At 42.3% G+C, this 18,698-nt stretch overlaps 1 protein-coding gene and 1 long non-coding RNA gene across 2 annotated transcripts; one reads left to right on the forward strand and one right to left on the reverse strand.

Annotated features, from left to right (window-relative positions):
- The first annotated feature begins 1,210 nt into the window (after positions 1-1,210).
- On the forward strand, positions 1,211-18,697 carry FUCA2 (alpha-L-fucosidase 2). Its single transcript, XM_059177368.1, has 7 exons — positions 1,211-1,690; positions 5,039-5,226; positions 8,347-8,686; positions 10,232-10,442; positions 10,654-10,844; positions 16,703-16,811; positions 18,535-18,697. The coding sequence occupies exons 1-7, from the start codon at positions 1,446-1,448 to the stop codon at positions 18,673-18,675; spliced, it is 1,425 nt and encodes a 474-aa protein (XP_059033351.1). The 5' UTR covers positions 1,211-1,445; the 3' UTR covers positions 18,676-18,697.
- On the reverse strand, positions 5,221-10,324 carry LOC131833728 (uncharacterized). The gene is made up of 4 exons (XR_009354603.1): positions 9,685-10,324; positions 7,256-7,339; positions 5,867-6,007; positions 5,221-5,617 (listed from the first exon to the last, which is right to left on the reverse strand). It is a non-coding gene; the product is annotated as an uncharacterized LOC131833728 (long non-coding RNA).
- Position 18,698: the final 1 nt, after the last annotated feature.

The raw sequence follows: 18,698 nt of genomic DNA on the forward strand, positions 1-18,698 counted from the left end.
TCAGCAAGCTCATGGCCTAATGGGAAACGAGATGGTTGTCCTCCTAACTACAAAGTGGGATCCTATATTTGTGGTTGGAACAAGATGTTAATTGGAACAATTAGTGGGTAGGGTAAAACATTTGGCAGGAAAGATAGTGACAGAAAGTTGGGAGGAGGTGATGTGAGCAGAAGGGATTCTGGTTTTACTCTGAAAGCCTGTAGGAAGGGGAGAGCAGAGCTTCTGATGGTGTCCCTTGATGAATCCTTCCATGTTTCTGTAAAGTTTCTCCAGCGAGATATACACAACACCAGGCAAAGTGGGTGCAAGGCAAGATTAAAAACACTCTCCGTCAAAGTTTTAGGGCTCAGGAGAAGGGGAGCCAGGAAAGTTGCCCGGGGAGGAGGTGGGCACCCTCAGGAGAGGTTCTGCGACTCTGGAAAGCAGAGTGGCGGAAGTCGCGCCCAAGGCAGGGAGGAGGGGGCTTTTAAGGGGCCTCAGGGGAGTTCAGGGGTCTTTTGGCAAGTTTCCCTTATTTGGATATTTCGCCTGCTCCTCGGGGTCCCATTGCTCCACTGGAGCCCGGGGCGGGGGTCCTCAGATTCCTGCTTGTCAGGGTCTCATTGGTCCATGGGAGCCCAGGGCAGAGGGTCTCAGATTCCAGCTTGTGCTTTTGTTCTCCTGTCTGAGCTCAGGTCCTGTGGAGGGAACTTTCGCCATCTTAAGTAGCCCTTTCTGCCAGCCCAACAGTTTCTGGACGCTTCCCCCGGCCCGCAGATTTCTTAAAACACTCATGCCATTGGTCTCACCTTAGTTCACCCCATTTTCTAATGCAGCGATTCTCAAAGTTTGGTTACCGTCCCCAGCAACATCAGCACCATCCAGGACTCCGTTAGAAATGCACACTGGGGCCCCCAACCTGAGCTGGGAACTGCTGGGATTTCACCTGACTCAGCCTCCCTGTTGACCGCCACGGTTCTCACACACCCAGAAGCTCGGTGGGCGAGTGGAGGCGGGGGTGGGCACAGAGAATGACCTGGGCTGTTTGCGTGCGTGGGACCTGCAAGGACTGGGTGACCCGCTCGAGGTTCCTGCCTTGGCCTGCGGGTCCCAGGTTCCAACCGGACGGGTCGGTCACGTCGCGCTCCCCGGCAGTTTCTAAGGGTCGTTCTGCTCCAGCAAACACGCGCTCCCTCGGGTCCCTGAACTTGACTCTTTCTTCCCCACGAGGCGGTCAGACCGGGAGCTTCAGCCAAGTCAGCAGCCTCGGGCCGCCGGGGGCGACTACCGGCCTCGCGGACGCTGCCCTCCAACGCCGCAGCGCCCCTGGGGTCCTCGGCCTGGGACAGCAGCCGCTCCCGCGCCGGCAGGGAAGGTTCCTTTGTCCTGACCGCGCGGTCAGGTGACAGCGCCGAGCCTACTTAGCGCGAGACGCGGAAGGGCGCGCGCTGGGCGGCGGCGCCGACATGCGGCCCCAGGCGCTCCCGGGGCTCCGGTGGGCGCTCCCGCTGCGGCTGCCGCTGCTACCGCTGCTGCCGCTGCTGCTGCTGTCGCTCGCGCCCGGCGCCGCCCCCCGCGCGCCGCGCTTCGACCCCACCTGGGAGTCCCTGGACGCCCGCCCGCTGCCGGTCTGGTTCGACCGGGCCAAGTTCGGCATCTTCATCCACTGGGGGGTGTTCTCCGTGCCCAGTTTCGGGAGCGAGTGGTTCTGGTGAGCGCGCCCCCCTCCCCCGGCCTGCGCCGCCGCCCAGCCCCCGGCTGGTGCTGGTTTCTGGCGCCCCCAGGGCTTCGCCTCCCGCGGTCTGGGCGGCGGTCGGCACTTCCGGGTGTTCGGAGCCCAAGTCCCTGCGGAAGTGCCGGGAAGAGCAGGGCGTTTCTCCTCCGCGGGGCTGCGGCGCTGCGGCGCTGCCCCCTGCCTTGCTTCTCAGCGTCCTGGTGGTTGCACGTGTCACGCCGGAGCTCCCGCCCTGGAACGGCCCAGGGACTAAGACAGCAGAAGTGACTCCAGTTGTGCGGGGGTCAGACCAGGAACCGCGAGGCTTGGGCCTAAGCTGGTGTCCATCTCTGTTCAGCCATGAAGTATGGTTAAGACCTAAGTTATGAGTCTGTGATGCTTCTGCTCATTTGGACACGCACTGGCTCTTTAGTGTTAAAAAGTTACCATGGGGCTCTCTGCTCAGCGGGGAGCCGGCTTCCCCCTCTCTCTCTCTCTGCCTGCCTCTCCATCTGCTTGTGATATCTCTCTGTCAAATAAATAAATAAAATCTTAAAAAAAAAAAGTTACCATGTGTGGCTCTGGGAATAAAAACGTTTGTAGAGGGGAGCCTGGGTGCCCAGTTGGTTAAGCCTGGCTCTTGATCTCAGCCGGGGTCTTGATTTCGGGTGCTGAGTTCAAGCCCCTGTTGAGCTCTGCGCTGCATGGGGAGCTACGACGACAAAAAACAACAAACAAACAAAACAACAACAACAAAAGCTTCCAGAATGTTATCCTAAAAAGACTCTCTAATGTTATATGGAAAGCTGCACAAAAAATTGTTCTTTAAACTTTACTGAGATCTATGCCAACATGCGCATGTAATCTCTTAAAACTTTGAACTGTTTTATCTACCTTTCCTGATTAAATACAAGAGATATTGAGTTCTTCAAGACAGAAAAGTTACCAAATGTATGCATATATAATGTGCACACATATATAATGTATTTCTGTGTAAAACAAGAAAATAAAGGAGTATTTAACTCTATTTTATACTATACAATAATATGCATCAAACTATATACAATATAGTGTAGATATAATAGAGTATAAACTATATATTATATTAACATTACATTATTACATTATACCACTTTCTACAAAGACATTGACTTTCTGCAAGCAATAACCTTTTTTTTTTTTTTAAGATTTTATTTATTTATTTGACAGAGAGAGATCACAAGTAGATGGAGAGGCAGGCAGAGAGAGAGAGAGAGGGAAGCAGGCTCCTTGCTGAGCAGAGCCCAATGGGGGACTCAATCCCAGGACTCTGAGATCATGACCTGAGCCGAAGGCAGCGGCTTAACCCACTGAGCCACCCTGGCGCCCCAGCAATAACCTTTTTAAATTACATTAGTCCAACTGATGTAAAAGAATGTGTAGGGTATGAGGCACAATCCGTACATTCTTTTTGAAATCAACTTGTAAAGCAAGGGACTTTTTTTCCCGTACTGTCTATTACTAGACATAGTTACTTCAGGATGTTATAAATCTTTGTTTGCAAGTTTTGTGCTGTAAGGCATTTTGAGTTTATTTTTAAAATGTTTCAGATTAGCAGGTACATAAACAGATTTTCTTATCCTCATGTTAAGATGTAATAAATTATATATTATCATTTAGTTCAACTAGGAATATTAGATAAATATACATTTGGTGCTAGAAGGATTTGATATTAATTGAGACAAATGCTGTGCCAAAAATACCCAGTTTTGAGTCCTATTATTCTTTGCAATGGTTAATTTTTTCATGTCCTACAAATAAACACAAGGTTGTTTGTTTTAACCTAGAAGAATAAAGATACTGCTATGTAAAAATAACTAGAATATATTTCTTATAATAAGTGCATTAACTCTGTAGAAGATTTTTCTAAAAAGATTTTATTTATGTATTTTTTTGAAAGAGAGAGTGCAAGTGGGGGGAGGAGCAGAGGGATGGGGACCCTGCACTGAGTATGGAGCCCTACACTGGGCTGAGATCATGACCCAAGCCAAAATCAAGAGCTAGACACACAATGGACTGAGCCAGCCAGGCATCCCAGCCCTGTAGAAGATTCTTTAATTATCTGTGGTCTCCCTCTGTTTCCTCTAAACCTCTGGTCCCCATGCCAGTTTCACTCAGGACAGGCAAACAGTCAATAGTAGAGATGAATATATCTGACTGTCCTTAATAGAAATTCAAACCCAGATATAAATGTTGGATTCTTTACAGTAAGTGCCTCTTTTCATCTCTGTTAGTATGGAATTTGAAAAGTAACTCTAAACTATAGTAGAGAATGAAGGTTCAAATTAAACTGTACCGGGGAAAAAGAAATCCCTCATCCTTGTTCAACCTTCTGACTGTCCCAGTTTGTCTTCTGTAGTTCAGGTTTTATTTATTTATTTATTTATTTATTTATTTTATTTTTAAAGATTTTATTTTATTTATTTGCCAGAGAGAGCACGAGAAAGCCTGTGCACAAGCAGGGGAAGTGGCAGGCAGAGGGAAAAGTAGACTCCCTGGCTGAGCAGTAAGCCTGATGGAGGACTCAATCTGTGGACCCTGGGGTCATGACCTGAGCCGAAGGCAGAAATCCTTTGACTGAGCCACCCAGGTGTACCTGTAGTTCAGTTTAAAAGGCAGAAATGCATCATGGATCAGTTAGGATACTTTCATTTCAAGGTACAGAAAACCTAAGTAAATGACATAATAATAAGTGTTTGTTACTCAACACAAGAAATGTAGAGGTAGTTGTCTCACTGATGAAATCAAAGAACTTACCGATTTATGTCATCCTCAGCCTGTTGACTTGTCCTTTCACGGTGACATGATTGCCGCCAGCCAGGCATTGCTTCACACAACCAAAGGCAGCAAGAATTGCTCAGAATGAATGCATAACAAGTAATCCTTAAAGGCTGAGTCAATATGTTAAAATAACAGTATCATTTTAATATTACTGTTGCCAGCTCCCCTACTTGTTCTTTGCTAGTGAATATAAAAGATGCATGCTGTTTCAGGCATGTGATCTCCCTTTTAAAGACTGTCACTTATGTTGCAAAAGACTATGTAAAGATACATACTACATTTTGTGATTTGAAAATGAAGAATTAAGAGCAAATAGGTGGCTGGGTTGTCTGGAATGTTCAGAGGGTTAGATGGAAAGCAAGGAAAGTTTACAGTAAGCTTTCTTTAAGGCAAAGTCAAACTATTGGGGAAGTGAGAATGAGAATCTGGTAATATTTGAGTAAGGGGGAATTAGTAAGGGGAGCTGGGCCAATTATTTCAAATGTTTATGTGTATGTCATTTATGTGTTCTCTTCCTTCCTTTAGGTGGTATTGGCAAGAGAAAAAGATACCGATGTATGTGGAATTTATGAAAAATAATTACCCTCCTAATTTCAAATATGAAGATTTTGGACCACTATTTACAGCAAAGTTTTTTAATGCAAGCCACTGGGCAGATATTTTTCAGGCTTCTGGTGCCAAATACATTGTCTTAACGTCCAAACATCATGAAGGTAAATAAATGCAACATTTGCAAATGCTGACAGTAGTTATGAAATGTAAAGTAGTTCTTTTGGAAGAAGAAACTAAAGCACATGAAATTAGTTTTCTCTTAGGAGCAGCAGTTAGTGGTTACTGACTTTTGCCTGTAATTTAAGGGACCACGTATTTCATCCGGTTGAGAGGCATAAGGTTTGTAGAATGATCAGACACCTCCCCACCACATAAAAACAAACAAAGAAAACCCCAAATAAAAAAGATAAATAATCACATTTTGTTATGTGCATATTTAGCAATATTTCCAAGATTTCATTTAAAGCTATTTGAAGTGAGATGTGGATTGCAGCTCCAAGTTTATGATTAGAATTGCCCGTCTTTCTTTCTTTCTTGATTTTATTTATTCACCTATTGGAGAGAGAGAGAGAGAAAGCAAGCTCAAGTGGGGGGAAGGGCAGAGACAGAGATTCTGAAGCAGACTCTGTGCCTCGCCCTGAGATCATGACCTGAGCTGAAACCAAGGGGCTAATGCTTAACTGACTGAGCCACCAGGTGCCCTGCCCTCTCTGCTTTCATTGCCCCTCTGTAATGCATTCTGGGAAGGCTCCCTCACCATGGAGATGATACTGCTGTAGTTTTATGTCATTACCCACATACCTTGCTGCACTTTTGGCCAACTCTTAGGTGGCCAAATGGTGGATGGTTTGCCAGTGATAAAAGTGACGCAGATCATCCAGAGGGACAAAGATGATGGGACTGCAATGGTGCCCATAAAAGTCAGAGGTGGTGGAAGAGTATCTACAAGGAAACACAGTAGTTGTATCAGTGAAGCTTCTCCAGAGAAGCAGAACCAAGTGGAAGTATGTTTATATAAAGAGATTTATTATTATAAAACATTGGGCCATGCAATTATGGAGCTGAGAAGTCCAGACCAGGAAAGCTGGCAGTACAGTTCCAGTCTGAGGCCAGTGGCCTGAGAACCAGGAGTGTGAATGATGATTTAGGTTCTAGTCCAAGTCTGAGTCCAAAGGCAGAAAGTGTGAACTTAGGCAGAGAGAGTTCTTATTCAGCCTTTTATTCTGTTCAGATCTTTAACAGATTGGCTGAGGCACACCCACACTGGAAAGAGCTATCTGCTCTACTCAGTCTACCTATTTAAACCTTAATCTCATACAGAAATACTCCTATGGATACAGCCAGAAAATATTTAATCAAATACCTGAGCACCCTGTGGCCCAGTCAAGCTGACACATAAAATTATCCATCACAAGGGTCTTACACTAATAGGATAGTTTCTACCCATTACTGCTCTATTATCCAGAAGATCAAGGGAATGTCAACAAATTGTTACTATCCCAACCACATTTTAATTCATTTGATAATCTCCTTTGCCTGGTATAAGAAAATTTGCCTCAGGGCTTTCTGCAGAGGGGGGAAGGGGAATAGGAGGAAAGAACCAAAACCAAAAATCTGTAAATATCTTAGAATACTTTTCCCTTTGGCTACATTCTAGTGGCTTAATAACTTTCTCCTGTAGATGTTTCTCCTACTGAGGTAGATATTTAGAAAATGTATTTGCCTGAACATGTTGGTTTCCTGATGTCTAGGAACTCTTTAAGCTGCATGGCACAAAGTATTCCATAGTGAGCTTATTTAAAAGCAAAACGAAATAACTTTTAATCATACCATGAGGAAAGATAATGAAGCCCACATCTGTAAACTTTCTACGACTCATGTTTTCATGGCTTTATGGAAAAAACCCACTGAGCTTGGTAGGCAGGAAGATCTCTCCGTGAGCTTTTATGCTAGTGATGAAGACCCATGTGATTTTGGTACTATCTGGCAACAGAGCCTGTCAACTCAAAACATTTTTTTAAAAAAATATTTTTTCTTATTTTTAAGTAATCTCTACAGCCCAACATGGGGCTCAACCCACAATCTTGAGATCAAAAGTTGCACACTCTACTGACTGAGCCAGCCAGATACTGCCAGCTTGAAACATTTTGCATAGGACTTTAAATATCAAGACATTGCTTTGAAGCTTACCACAAACTCCTTTGGAACAAGAGCGAGATGCTTTAAACTCTTCCTGAAAAGGAATCCGAAGACTGTGTCCATCTTAGACTTGTCCTAATTCATGAGAGTAAATAATAGAGTGCCTTATATATGTCTATTCTCAAAGATTCTTTAGATTTCAGTGGGATAGTAACAGTGCATTCCTAGCAACATTCCTAGGCACTAAAATTTCTGAGGCTTTTATTATTATTTCATGTTATATAGCATTTCTATTACTTTTATATAGAACAATCTAAATGCAAATTCCTTTTAAAATATGAGTTATTTCAAAGTGCTTATTTAATGGCAGACATTGTTTTTCTTACCATTTAATTGGTAGATAATTGCAGTTAGTTTAAAGAGCACCATCTGAGTTTATGACTCAGAAGGATGAGATTACAAATGGTGGGAATATTTCAAAGTACAGAGCTACTGGGGAAGCATATTTTTTCCCTTCCTGTGATAAAGGATGAACGATGAAGCTCAATGAAGCTCAGGATGTACTATTCGATATGGATTGCCTGTGTTCTAAGACTCACACTACCTAAAGCATCCCCAATCAGGGAACATACTTTAATCTTTGGTTTAGGAGACAAGTAAGAATCTTGCAGGGGTGCGTTTCAGGATCTCCATTATAAGTAGTAGCATCATTGTTAAGGACGGTAGATGTGGAGTAGGTCCCCCTCTTAGCTGTGCTCTGTTTGTGTTGTTGATTTTGTGCTAGATCTTGTGCTAACAGAAGGCTGTAGGCATGATGCTATCCCTCAAGGAGCTTCTATTCTAAGAAGAAATATTCTTCTTAGGGTTAGAGCTCTTCTAACTCTGTTCTTAGAGTTAGGTCAGACTCCACAGACCTTAAGGGGGCACCCAGAAAGTCACTAAAAAAACCTCTTGGTCCCACTTTGTTGAAATTCTCATTTGTTATTCATAAGAATATGTGCTATGAAAAAAAATGCCATAAAACTGTTGTTGTAGACATTTTTATATGTCCCACATACTATCTAGTGTGTTTTGGCATTGTATAGGTAGAAATTTGCTAGAACAAATTCATGTTCTTACAAAGACTCAATATCATTGTGCAGGCTTTACCCTTTGGGGCTCCCAGTACTCCTGGAACTGGAACGCTGTTGATGAGGGGCCGAAGAGGGACCTCGTCAAGGAACTCGAGGTGGCCATTAGGAAGAGGACTGACCTGCGTTTTGGACTGTACTATTCCCTTTTTGAGTGGTTTCATCCACTCTTCCTTAAGGATGAGTCCAGATCATTCCAACAGCAGCAGTTTCCAGTTTCTAAGACGCTGCCGGAACTCTACGAGTTAGTGAACAAGTATCAGCCGGAGATCCTGTGGTCAGATGGTGATGGCGATGCTCCTGACCACTACTGGAACAGCACAGGCTTCTTGGCCTGGCTGTATAACAGAAGGTGTGGGTGCTCTTAGATTGCTCTCATGACCCTCTGTGTTCCTCATTCGTGTATAGCGTTTGCTTTGTGAAGTTTTCCCTGTCAGGCCCATCTATGGTGTGGGGTAGGTGGAAGTTGTTGTCAATAATGCCTAGTAGATATATCAGTTTTTACTCAGAGTAATCAATGAGCAAGAGTTATAACTCAATAGTCTGATTTTGAAATCACTAAAATCATGAATAATTTAGAATCACTGAGAAAAGATAAAATCACAGAATCAAGAACTTTGAAGACATTAATTTTGTGGGTCTCCCTTCTCATCTCCTATTCTGAGACAATAGTTTACCACTCTTTGTGATTATGTGCTTTTGAATTCCTTTGATTCCTTCTTTTCATCTTTTGACCTTTTGGTAATCTTTGCTGCTCAGTCGCTATCACCCTCGTCTGCCTCCTCCTTTACTTCATCAGCATTCTCGCCACTTCCTGTTCTTTACCTGTTGCTTTCTAGCATGTTCCAGACTGCCACATTAGAACAGAGAGTTCTGACCGAGCTCCTCTATGAGACTTAAACCATGTGGACCGAATTTATATTTTAACTACAAAATACTCAATATTGTGTTCTTTTTTTTTTTTTTTTAAGATTTCATTTTATTTATTTGTCAGAGAGAGCACAAGCAGGGGGAGTGGCAGGCATACGGAGAAGTAGGTTCCCGATGAGCAAGGAGCCTGATGTGGGACTTGATCCCAAGACTCTGGGATCATGACCTGAGTTGAAGGCAGACCCTTGACGACTGAGCCAGCCAGGCATCCCTTGGTATTGTGTTCTGAAGTCTGGGAGTGTTCTATGTGTGTTACCTGATCACACCTGGGGTGTGCATAAGAACATTCTGGAGAGCTCTTTCTACTTAAAGCAGCAATATCTCCAGGTACTTCTTCCAGGGGGAAAGACTGGGAATGATCCACTTCAGTTTGGAAAGCAAACTGTCTCTTCTAAGTGAGGAGGGGCAGGAACTTTATACCTGCTCTGATGATAACGTTGTGGGGTTTATTTCGTGCCATTGTAGATTTCATGATGGCAGCAGTCCACTTGCCGGCGATTTTTCAACCTTAGACACAACTGTAGGAGGAAGACTAGAATGTATGTATGAGATTATTCAGTCATAGGTGAGAAGAATATTTTGAGTATAAATTCAAATCTGATTATCATTCATAATATGTGGGACAAGGAGCTTCAAATAATAATATGATAGTCTTATAAGTGCTCTATGTGCTGATTACTTGCCCTTGCTATGGGCAAGGTGTTTTACATAAATTATTTCTGCTCTAATAGCAGTTGAGGAAATTGATTCTTCAGAGGAGTTAGGTCCCTTACACTGGGATAGGGAGCTTAGAAAGTGACAGAGCCAGGATTGCAGCCAACCCACATCTATTTGACTTCCAAACCATGGGCTTTGCATTATATTGTTATGATGATCTTTCAGAAGTGGGTTTCAGTTTGACATCTTTCCAGTGACATTTCCTTTTATGTAAAATATTTTATGTTTTGTTTAAACAATTATATTTCAGCCCAGTTCGGGACACAGTTGTGACCAATGACCGTTGGGGATATGGTACCATCTGTAAGCATGGTGGCTATTATACCTGCAGTGACCGGTACAACCCAGGACACCTTTTGCCTCATAAATGGGAAAATTGCATGACAATAGACAAGTTTTCCTGGGGCTACAGGAGAGATGCTGGAATTAATGACTATCTTACAATCAAAGAACTAGTGAAGGTACAGTAAAATATCTGGTCACCATTAAGGTAATATTCTTAATTGTGTGGGTATATGAGAATTACATTTTTATAGTTTGTATTTTCTGTGTTTGTTCTTCTGGATGGTGATTACATAGAGGTGGAAGCACACAAATACAACTTATCATTAACACATTCACAATGGAATTGTTTCATCTACCTAAGAACTTTATTTGCTCTTAACTTTTCAGGAACTTGTAGAAACAGTTTCATGTGGAGGAAATCTTTTGATGAATATTGGACCCACACATGATGGCACCATTTCTGTAATTTTTGAGGAGCGATTGAGGCAGATGGGGACCTGGCTAAAAGTCAATGGAGAAGCCATTTATGAAACCCACCCTTGGAGGTCCCAGAGTGATGATGTCACCCCAAATGTGTGGTAAGTTCTTGTTACCAAGTACTGTTTGATGGAGGAAGGCATCTAAAATTTCTCAGCGATGTGAAGAGAAAAGTAGGATAAAAAAAGAAATTGGATTCATGCCTATTTATTCAAAGCACTTTCCAGACTTTAGAAGAAGTCAGCATGTATTTGAACACTTGTTTATCAAAGTGAGCTTAAATCATCTTTAGAAACTTGATTATAGTGGGCAAATTTTAGTGAAAAATAGTTCTTATAAAAATCGTAAGCCATTCAGAAAAATGATAGATATTGAGTGGTTAATCCAAAAGGAAGACTTATGTTTAGTCGTTTAATTCTAATTTTCACAGATGCTCCATCTTATGAAATTAGCAAGTAAGAGGTGCTGAAGGGTAGAAAATATATTTAAAATCAGCCCAAATAATAGCATTATTTTAATTGAAAAAAAAAACACAAAAAACAAAACCAAAAACCTTAATACTTGTTCATGTTATTCTAATAACTCTAAACTTGAAGTTTCCCTAACATTATTTTAACTTGCTAAATTTTCTTTTAACTAGAATCTTCTTTAAAAGCCTTGCTTCAGGCTTATGTCAGAGCTTATGTCCAAGCTTTCATATGCCAGTGAGTATCTGAACCACACTTTACAAATACGATGGTTTCTGATGTGGGGTCTTAAAATATATAAATAAGAGTTGTATCAGTGAAATTCTAAAAATTTATCTTTTGTTGTCACCAGGTGAATATAGCCAGGTCAAGTATAAATCAAAAGATTAGACTAAATGTTCTTCTTTGATCTTACTTGACTTATGACTTAAAACTAATTGTCAGCTCACTGGAGAAAATAAAGGGGAACAATCTAGACAGAAGCAACTAACTGTAGAACTTTAAAATGGCTGGGAGAAGCCACAGTGAGAACCTCACTAGCCGTCCTTCATTTTACAGGGACTAGTTTAAATCTGGTATTGTGTGTGGGCATATATTTGACCAAAAGGGGGTCTGATCGTGATTTTGCAAGTATTAACCAATATTCCATGAAGTTTTATTTCAATAAATAAAAATAAAAGCCAAAATATTTAACAAGGCTGTGAAACCCCTTGTGGGGCTCCTACCAACTTCACCAGCCCCACGTGGCCCTCTTTTCCCACCAACCACTGCCACCTCCACAGTAGAAGGTGTTTCCTATACCTGTGTGCTGCCTCTCCTTGCTGTAGTCATCTGTAGACCCCCTTATAGTCCTTCAACATTTCAGCCCTGACTGTCACTGTACTCAGAACTACTTTAACATCAGTCTTAGTGATTTGAGTACCTATATTCACATTTCTTTTAATTTGCTGGCCCCTCAGTTCCTGGACTCTCTCCTCTAGGGACCTTCTCCACTCTCCCATTGCTACCCCACCCTTTCGGGTCATGCCTTAGGTCCTACGTTATCGATAACCAAAACTCTTCCACACTCTCAGCTTGAAGCATTCTGCGGTATCCTACCACTTTTTATATCTCAGCTCACTCCACACAGCACTTGGGCTTCTGGAGGGATCTATAATCCATCAAGGATACCATCTGTGACTTGCTCACTTTTTCTCTGGCCCTCAGCCCTCTTCCTGATTCTGGTCAGATTCTGTGGCTTGTCACTCCATTGCATACACTCTTTTTCTCTCTGTCATACTCACTTGACTTTGATTAAAACCTCAACTTTGGTTAAATTTAGCTCTTATTCCATACCTGCCCTTGGATAGCCACATGTGACTGAAATACACAGACATAGATAGACACACACACTCACACATATTTCTTGGTGTCCCAGCTCTCAACCGTAATTAGCCACTCAAAGATATCATTCTAGCAGTTCTCTCCTTTTGCTCCTCATCTCCAATTTTCCCTCTTTATTAGATCCTTTCCTGTCCACATGCAAATGTGTTACTTCTTACATCTTAAAACAAACAAACAAAAAACCTCTTTTAACTCTTAGATTTCTGGGCACCTCCCCATTTCTCTCCTTTCTTGTATAGTAAAACATGTTAAAATGTTTTATTATTATTTCTTGTTATTATTACTTGTCAGTTCCAGTTTCTTGCACCAGTTATCTCATGTACCCACTCTGGTCAGACTTCCACCCCCAGACTTCATAAAATCATTGTTACAAAGGCCTTTGATATGCTGTCCTTCACCAAATCCAGTGTTATTTCATGGTCCCTATTTTCTGAGTTTATGGCAGCATCTGACTCTGTTGATTGCCCTCTCTTCTTTTTCTCCTCCCCCCCATTTTAAAAAAATATTTTATTTTATTTAAGAGAGAGAGAGAGAGTACAAGTGGGGGGAATAGCAGAGGGAAAGGGAGATGCTAAGGTCTTGACCTGAGCAGAAGGCAGACATAACTGACTGAGCCACCCAGGCGTGCTGATTGCCATTTCTCTTGTTGGCTGCTCCTTCTTCAGTGTCTTTTGCTGGTTCCACTTCCAGTTCCCAAGCACTAAACCTTGAAGTGCCCTGAGGCCTAGGCCTTGGACTTCCATTCTTCTTACTTATTTTTATTCCCCATATGATCACATCCATTTTCACAGATTCAGATGCCACACTGATGACCTCTACAGTGCTGACCTCTTTTCTTGAACTCCAGACTCATAATCAACTTCCTAGTCAACCGCTCCTCATGGAAGCATAAGCACCTTAAACCTGGTACTGTTCAAAACTGAGGTCCTCCTAATTTTTAAATTTTGCTCTAAACCAGCTCCATGCAGTTTTCCCAATCTCAGTTAATGGCAGCTTCATCCTTTCAGGTGGTTGCGAGGCCAAAATCTCGGGAGTCCTTAACTCTCCCTTTACATCTCACAGCCAACCCATCAGCAAATGTCATCATCTTTGTCTTTGTAGGCGTATCTCGAATCCGACCACTTCTCATCCTCTCTTGTGGTAACTCTCTTCTTTTTAGTCTCTGTTATCCCTCCCCTGGTTATTTCAGTAACTTTCTGAGTGATCTGTTTCTGTCCTTACCCACTTAATCTTTCTGCTATAAAACCTTTTAAATAATAAAGCCAGGTTATGTCACGCCTATGCTCAATTCCTCCAGTGGCATCTAGGCTTAGAGAACGAGCCAGGTCTAATAGAAGTTATAAGGTCCTATAAAAACTGGCTCCTTGGGGCGCTGGGGTGGCTCAGTCAGTTAAATATCTGCCTTTGGCTCAGGTCATGATCTCAGGGTCTTGGGATCGAGCCCTGAGTAGGTCTTCTTGCTCAGTGGGGAGTTTGCCTCTCCTCCTCCCTCCCCTGCCCCAACTCATGTGCATACACGCTCGCTCTCTCTTTCTCTCTCTCTCTCTCTCACGCTCAAATAAATTCTTAAAAAACAAAACAAAACAAAACAAAACTGGTTCCTTGCTGTCTCTGATCTTGTCTGTCATCCTGCCGTCCCTCATTTCTTTCTTTCTTTTTTTTTTAAAAGATTTTATTTATTTATTTGACAGAGAGAGATCACAAGTAGGCAGAGAGGCAGACAGAGAGAGGAGGAAGCAGGCTCCCCACCGAGCAGAGAGCCCGATGCGGGATTCGATCCCAGGACCCTGAGATCATGACCTGAGCCGAAGGCAGCAGCTTAACCCACTGAGCCACCCAGGTGCCCATCTCATTTCTCCTTCTGCCCTCCTTGCTGCTGTGTCAGCAGGCCACGCACACTCTTGCATGGGGACTTCTGTGCTTGCTGTTCTCTCTTCCTCCAGATACTCACACGTCTCTCCCTCACATTCTTCAGGCCTCCTCAATGCCACCTCCTCAAAGAGGTCTTGCTTGAGTATTAGATTCAAAATAACATCTACACTCCTCCTTTCCAACCTAGCACGCACTGTCCTCACCTGGCTTGTTTTCCCCATAGCACTTAATCATCACCTCATTCTAATTTTTCCCACTACCATGTGAGTTCCATGAAGACAGGGATTGTGTTCAATACTATGTCTCCAGCCCTAAAAAAGTGATTAGCATTTTAAGATTTCAATAAATATTTGTTGAGGGGCACCTGGGTGGCTCAGTGGTTAAAGCTTCTGTCTTTGGCTCAGGTCATGATCTCAGGGTCCTGGGATCGAGCCTCATATCACGCTCTCTGCTCAGCGGGAAGCCTGCCTCCTCCTCCTCTCTCTGCCTGCCTCTCTGCCTACTTGTGATCTGTCTGTCAAATAAATAAAAATCTTTAAAAAAAATATTTGTTGAAAAATTAAGTAAAAGAATGGGAGAGTTCTGTTTCCTTTGTCTAAGGCTTCTGCTTCTTACCCTTCTATCTTCTCATTCATCCTCGAAGCTCAGATTAAATGTTTTCTTAGAGAGGCTTCTTGCTGATGGTCTCATTTAAAGAGATCGCTTTGTTATAATCTTTCAATTTCCTTTTCTTTCATTGTGCTTGTCAAAACCCACACTTTTGACATTATTTGTGATTATTGAACATCAGTCTTCTTCAGTCTAGTCTAAGTTCTGTAAGAACAAGAACTAAGTATGTTTTGTTTTTTTCTTGTATCCCTAACACAAGCCTCAGTACTTGGCCCAGCACTGACACATGCATATCTGTTGGTGAGGGAATATGATGATTGGAATCAGCAGGTGGAAAGGTATTTACTCTCACAACTTACCTTCTTTGCTGATATTCCCTTGCCTATTTCTAGCTCCATGAGAACTGTCTGATGGAGAGTAATATTAGAAAAATATCTGGGGGGCGCCTGGGTGGCTCAGTGGGTTAAAGCCGCTGGCTTTGGCTCAGGTCATGATCCCAGGGTCCTGGGATGGAGCCCCACGTCGGGCTCTCTGTTCGGCGGGGAGCCTGCTTCCCTTCCTCTCTCTCTCTGCCTGCTTCTCTGCCTACTTGTGATCTCTACCTGCCAAATAAATAAATAAAATCTTAAAAAAAAAAAAAAAGAAAAATATCTGTTCCTTTTAGTTAGGGGAGGTGGGGGGAGGGAGGTACTAGGATATCATGATTCACAATAACAAGTATATATTTGGTCTTGTTTCCATTTCTGGCACAGAGCTCCTAAAGCTCTTGGAATTTCCTAAGTGATGAGAATCATAAAGATGTCTTTTGTTACGTTACCGAGGTGACTTTTCCACTTCACCAAGGGGTGAGGCTGGTTGCCTGGAGATCCAACCTTGTGACTACAGGGTTAGAACTTTTAGTTCCACTCTCTGCCTCCAGGTTGAGGAAAGAGGCTGGAGGCTGAATCGGTCCCCAGTGGCCAATGATCTAATCAATCATATCATTAAAAACCCAAAAGGACGGGTTTGGAGAAGTTGAGGGTTGTTGGGAGAGTGTGTGCCTGGAGAGTTCCTGGAAGCTCCAAGCCCTGTCCCCATACCTTGCCCCATGCATCCCTTTTTTATGGCTGTATCTGAGTTTTATCCTGTTGTAACAGACTGATAACCCAGTAAGTAAAATGTTTGTGAGTTCTGTGAGCTTCTGTCCAAAATTAATTGAACCCAAGGAGGACGTCCTTGTAACCTCCCATCCATAGCGTGTGAATTAGACGACCAGGTGATAACCTGGACTTGGGATTGGTGTGTGAAGTTGAGAGTGGTGCAGGCAAGCAGTCTTGTAGGATGGAATCCTTGACCTGTGGAAATCTGACACTATCTCCAGGTAGAGTCAGAATTGAAGAACTGTAGGACAACCAGCTCGTGTCTGAGAATTGCTTGGTGGGGTAGGGATCCCTCCCCAGCCCCTAATACACAACCTGGAATTGGGTACCTCTTTTGGGTGATTTTTATCCTACCATGGAGTTATTTTTCTTTCCCTCTATTAATGAAGACATTGGTAAATATTTACTGCATGGAAGTATCTCTGTAAAATAATTCCAAACCTGACCTATAGAGAAATATTACTACACTTTTTTTCCCCTTTTAATCAGGTACACATCCAAACGTAAACAAAAATTGGTCTATGCCATATTTCTTGAATGGCCCACGTCAAGGCATCTGTTTCTTAGCCAGCCGATAGCTACTCTGGGAGTAACAAAGGTAAGGGGATTTTATCTTTATTTAAATTATCTTTATTTCTATTATTTTATATCTCCTAAGACTACAGGCTTCCCCCACTATCTGAAAGAGCATTCCTATGAAGCCTTTCATAAACTGTAACGGTGTAAAGCAAAGATGCAATTACCATTAATTTACATGGAAGTTTTTTTTTTTTTTTTTAATAGTTCCAGACCCCAAAAGTAACCTTGGGCTCTTCTGAAACCTTAGAACACATCTTGCTAATAGATGCACAAAATGAACTGCGACAAAACACAGGTGCTCACAGACACAGTTGAAAGCTGTGGCAGCTGGATGCTGAGATGCTGAGCGTAGGAAGGAACTTGCTGCCTCTTGGGCTGCTGCTTGGGCTGGGCATGGCCTCTAACCCAGCTCCCTGCAACACAAACACTGACTGCTGGTTTTACTTTTTGCCTTATTTTTGTAAAACTGAAGATCCTCTCTAGATTTCTCTGTTACAGAAACAGGTACTAACCACTGTAGGTCCTTCATAAAAGTGACGTGGCATAACACAAACTTTCAAGAAGTGAGGGATACTGTAATTTGAAAATGAACTTCCTCGGTGGCAATGTTTGGCCAAAGCTTTGGAAGTTTTAATTTCCCAGAAAACTAAACTTTAAAGAGCTATGTTATCTCCCTGCATATCAATGTAAAATAGATATTCTTTCCCATGGTTATTTTGGGTTGTTCAAGTTCTGCAAGCATCCAAAATGAATTCTGGAATTCACAAATACATACACATGCAGACATACATAAAATGAATTCCGATTCTTCCCCAGACATCCCGTCCCAGAACACATCTGAATAAAAGTAAGGTGTGTGGCATCACTATTTTAAGGTCATTAAAAAAATGTGGAGAAAGTTAATCTAACAGTTGTAACCAACAGATCTGGCACCGAGTTCTTTTTTATATATTTTATAGCTTATTTTTAAGAAACTGACAATTGCCTTGGATGTAAATTGTCCATATGCTTCTCCTTGCATCATTTTCCATATTTCATCTCTAACAGGCAGACAAGGCAGAAAAACAGAGTTCAAATTTAATGTTTAATTACAGCTTAGTGGCCTAGGTATGACATCAGCTTTTTATTTGATCTGTATTCTGTTTGACTCCCACTAATACTGTTATTTAAAAGTTCATGGGCTTTGTTTTTGTGTTGCTCTACATGATAGGCAAAGTTTTCTTCTTCAAAACAACTACAGATATGTAGGAAATTACTTATATCTAAATGCACTTAGTGTAAAACTAAGGATATAAAACAATTACAGTAATAATTGATCAGACTTATGTACTGTTGATTTGTTATTGGAAAATCCAGGGAGGGAGGGTTGCTAGATAAGGGGTCGGGGGGTGGGGTGCTTTCTCCAAACATTCTGTGCAAGAACTGCACAGGCCTTATGTTGGGTAGATTGGGTCCAGAGTCCTTTTCCCCAATCCTCTGTTCAGTGTTTTCCCTACTCTGACACTATTCAACTTAGTCTTTTTAACTCTCAAGTACTTATATATGAGAGGAATACATGAGTAAGATACATGCATGCATTCATTTGGATCAAGGGTTGAAACAGTATATGAACCACTAAATAAAACTAAAAGACGAGTCTCCTGTCTACAGTATTTTAAAGAAATACCAGCTACTCTTTCCAAATAAAGTGGGCGAGTCAAAGAGATACATTCGGAGATATTTATGTGTGCTTTTAATTTCAGATTAAACTGCTGGGACATGGACAGCCACTTAACTGGACTTCTTTGAAGCCAAATGGCCTACTGGTAGAACTACCACATCTAACCTTGCATCAGATGCCCTGTAAATGGGGCTGGGCTCTAGCATTAACTAATGTGATCTAATTTGCTGCAGAGAGGTTCATGCT

This window comes from Mustela lutreola, chromosome 6 (genome assembly GCF_030435805.1).
Source record: "Mustela lutreola isolate mMusLut2 chromosome 6, mMusLut2.pri, whole genome shotgun sequence".
Lineage (NCBI taxonomy): Eukaryota > Metazoa > Chordata > Mammalia > Carnivora > Mustelidae > Mustela > Mustela lutreola.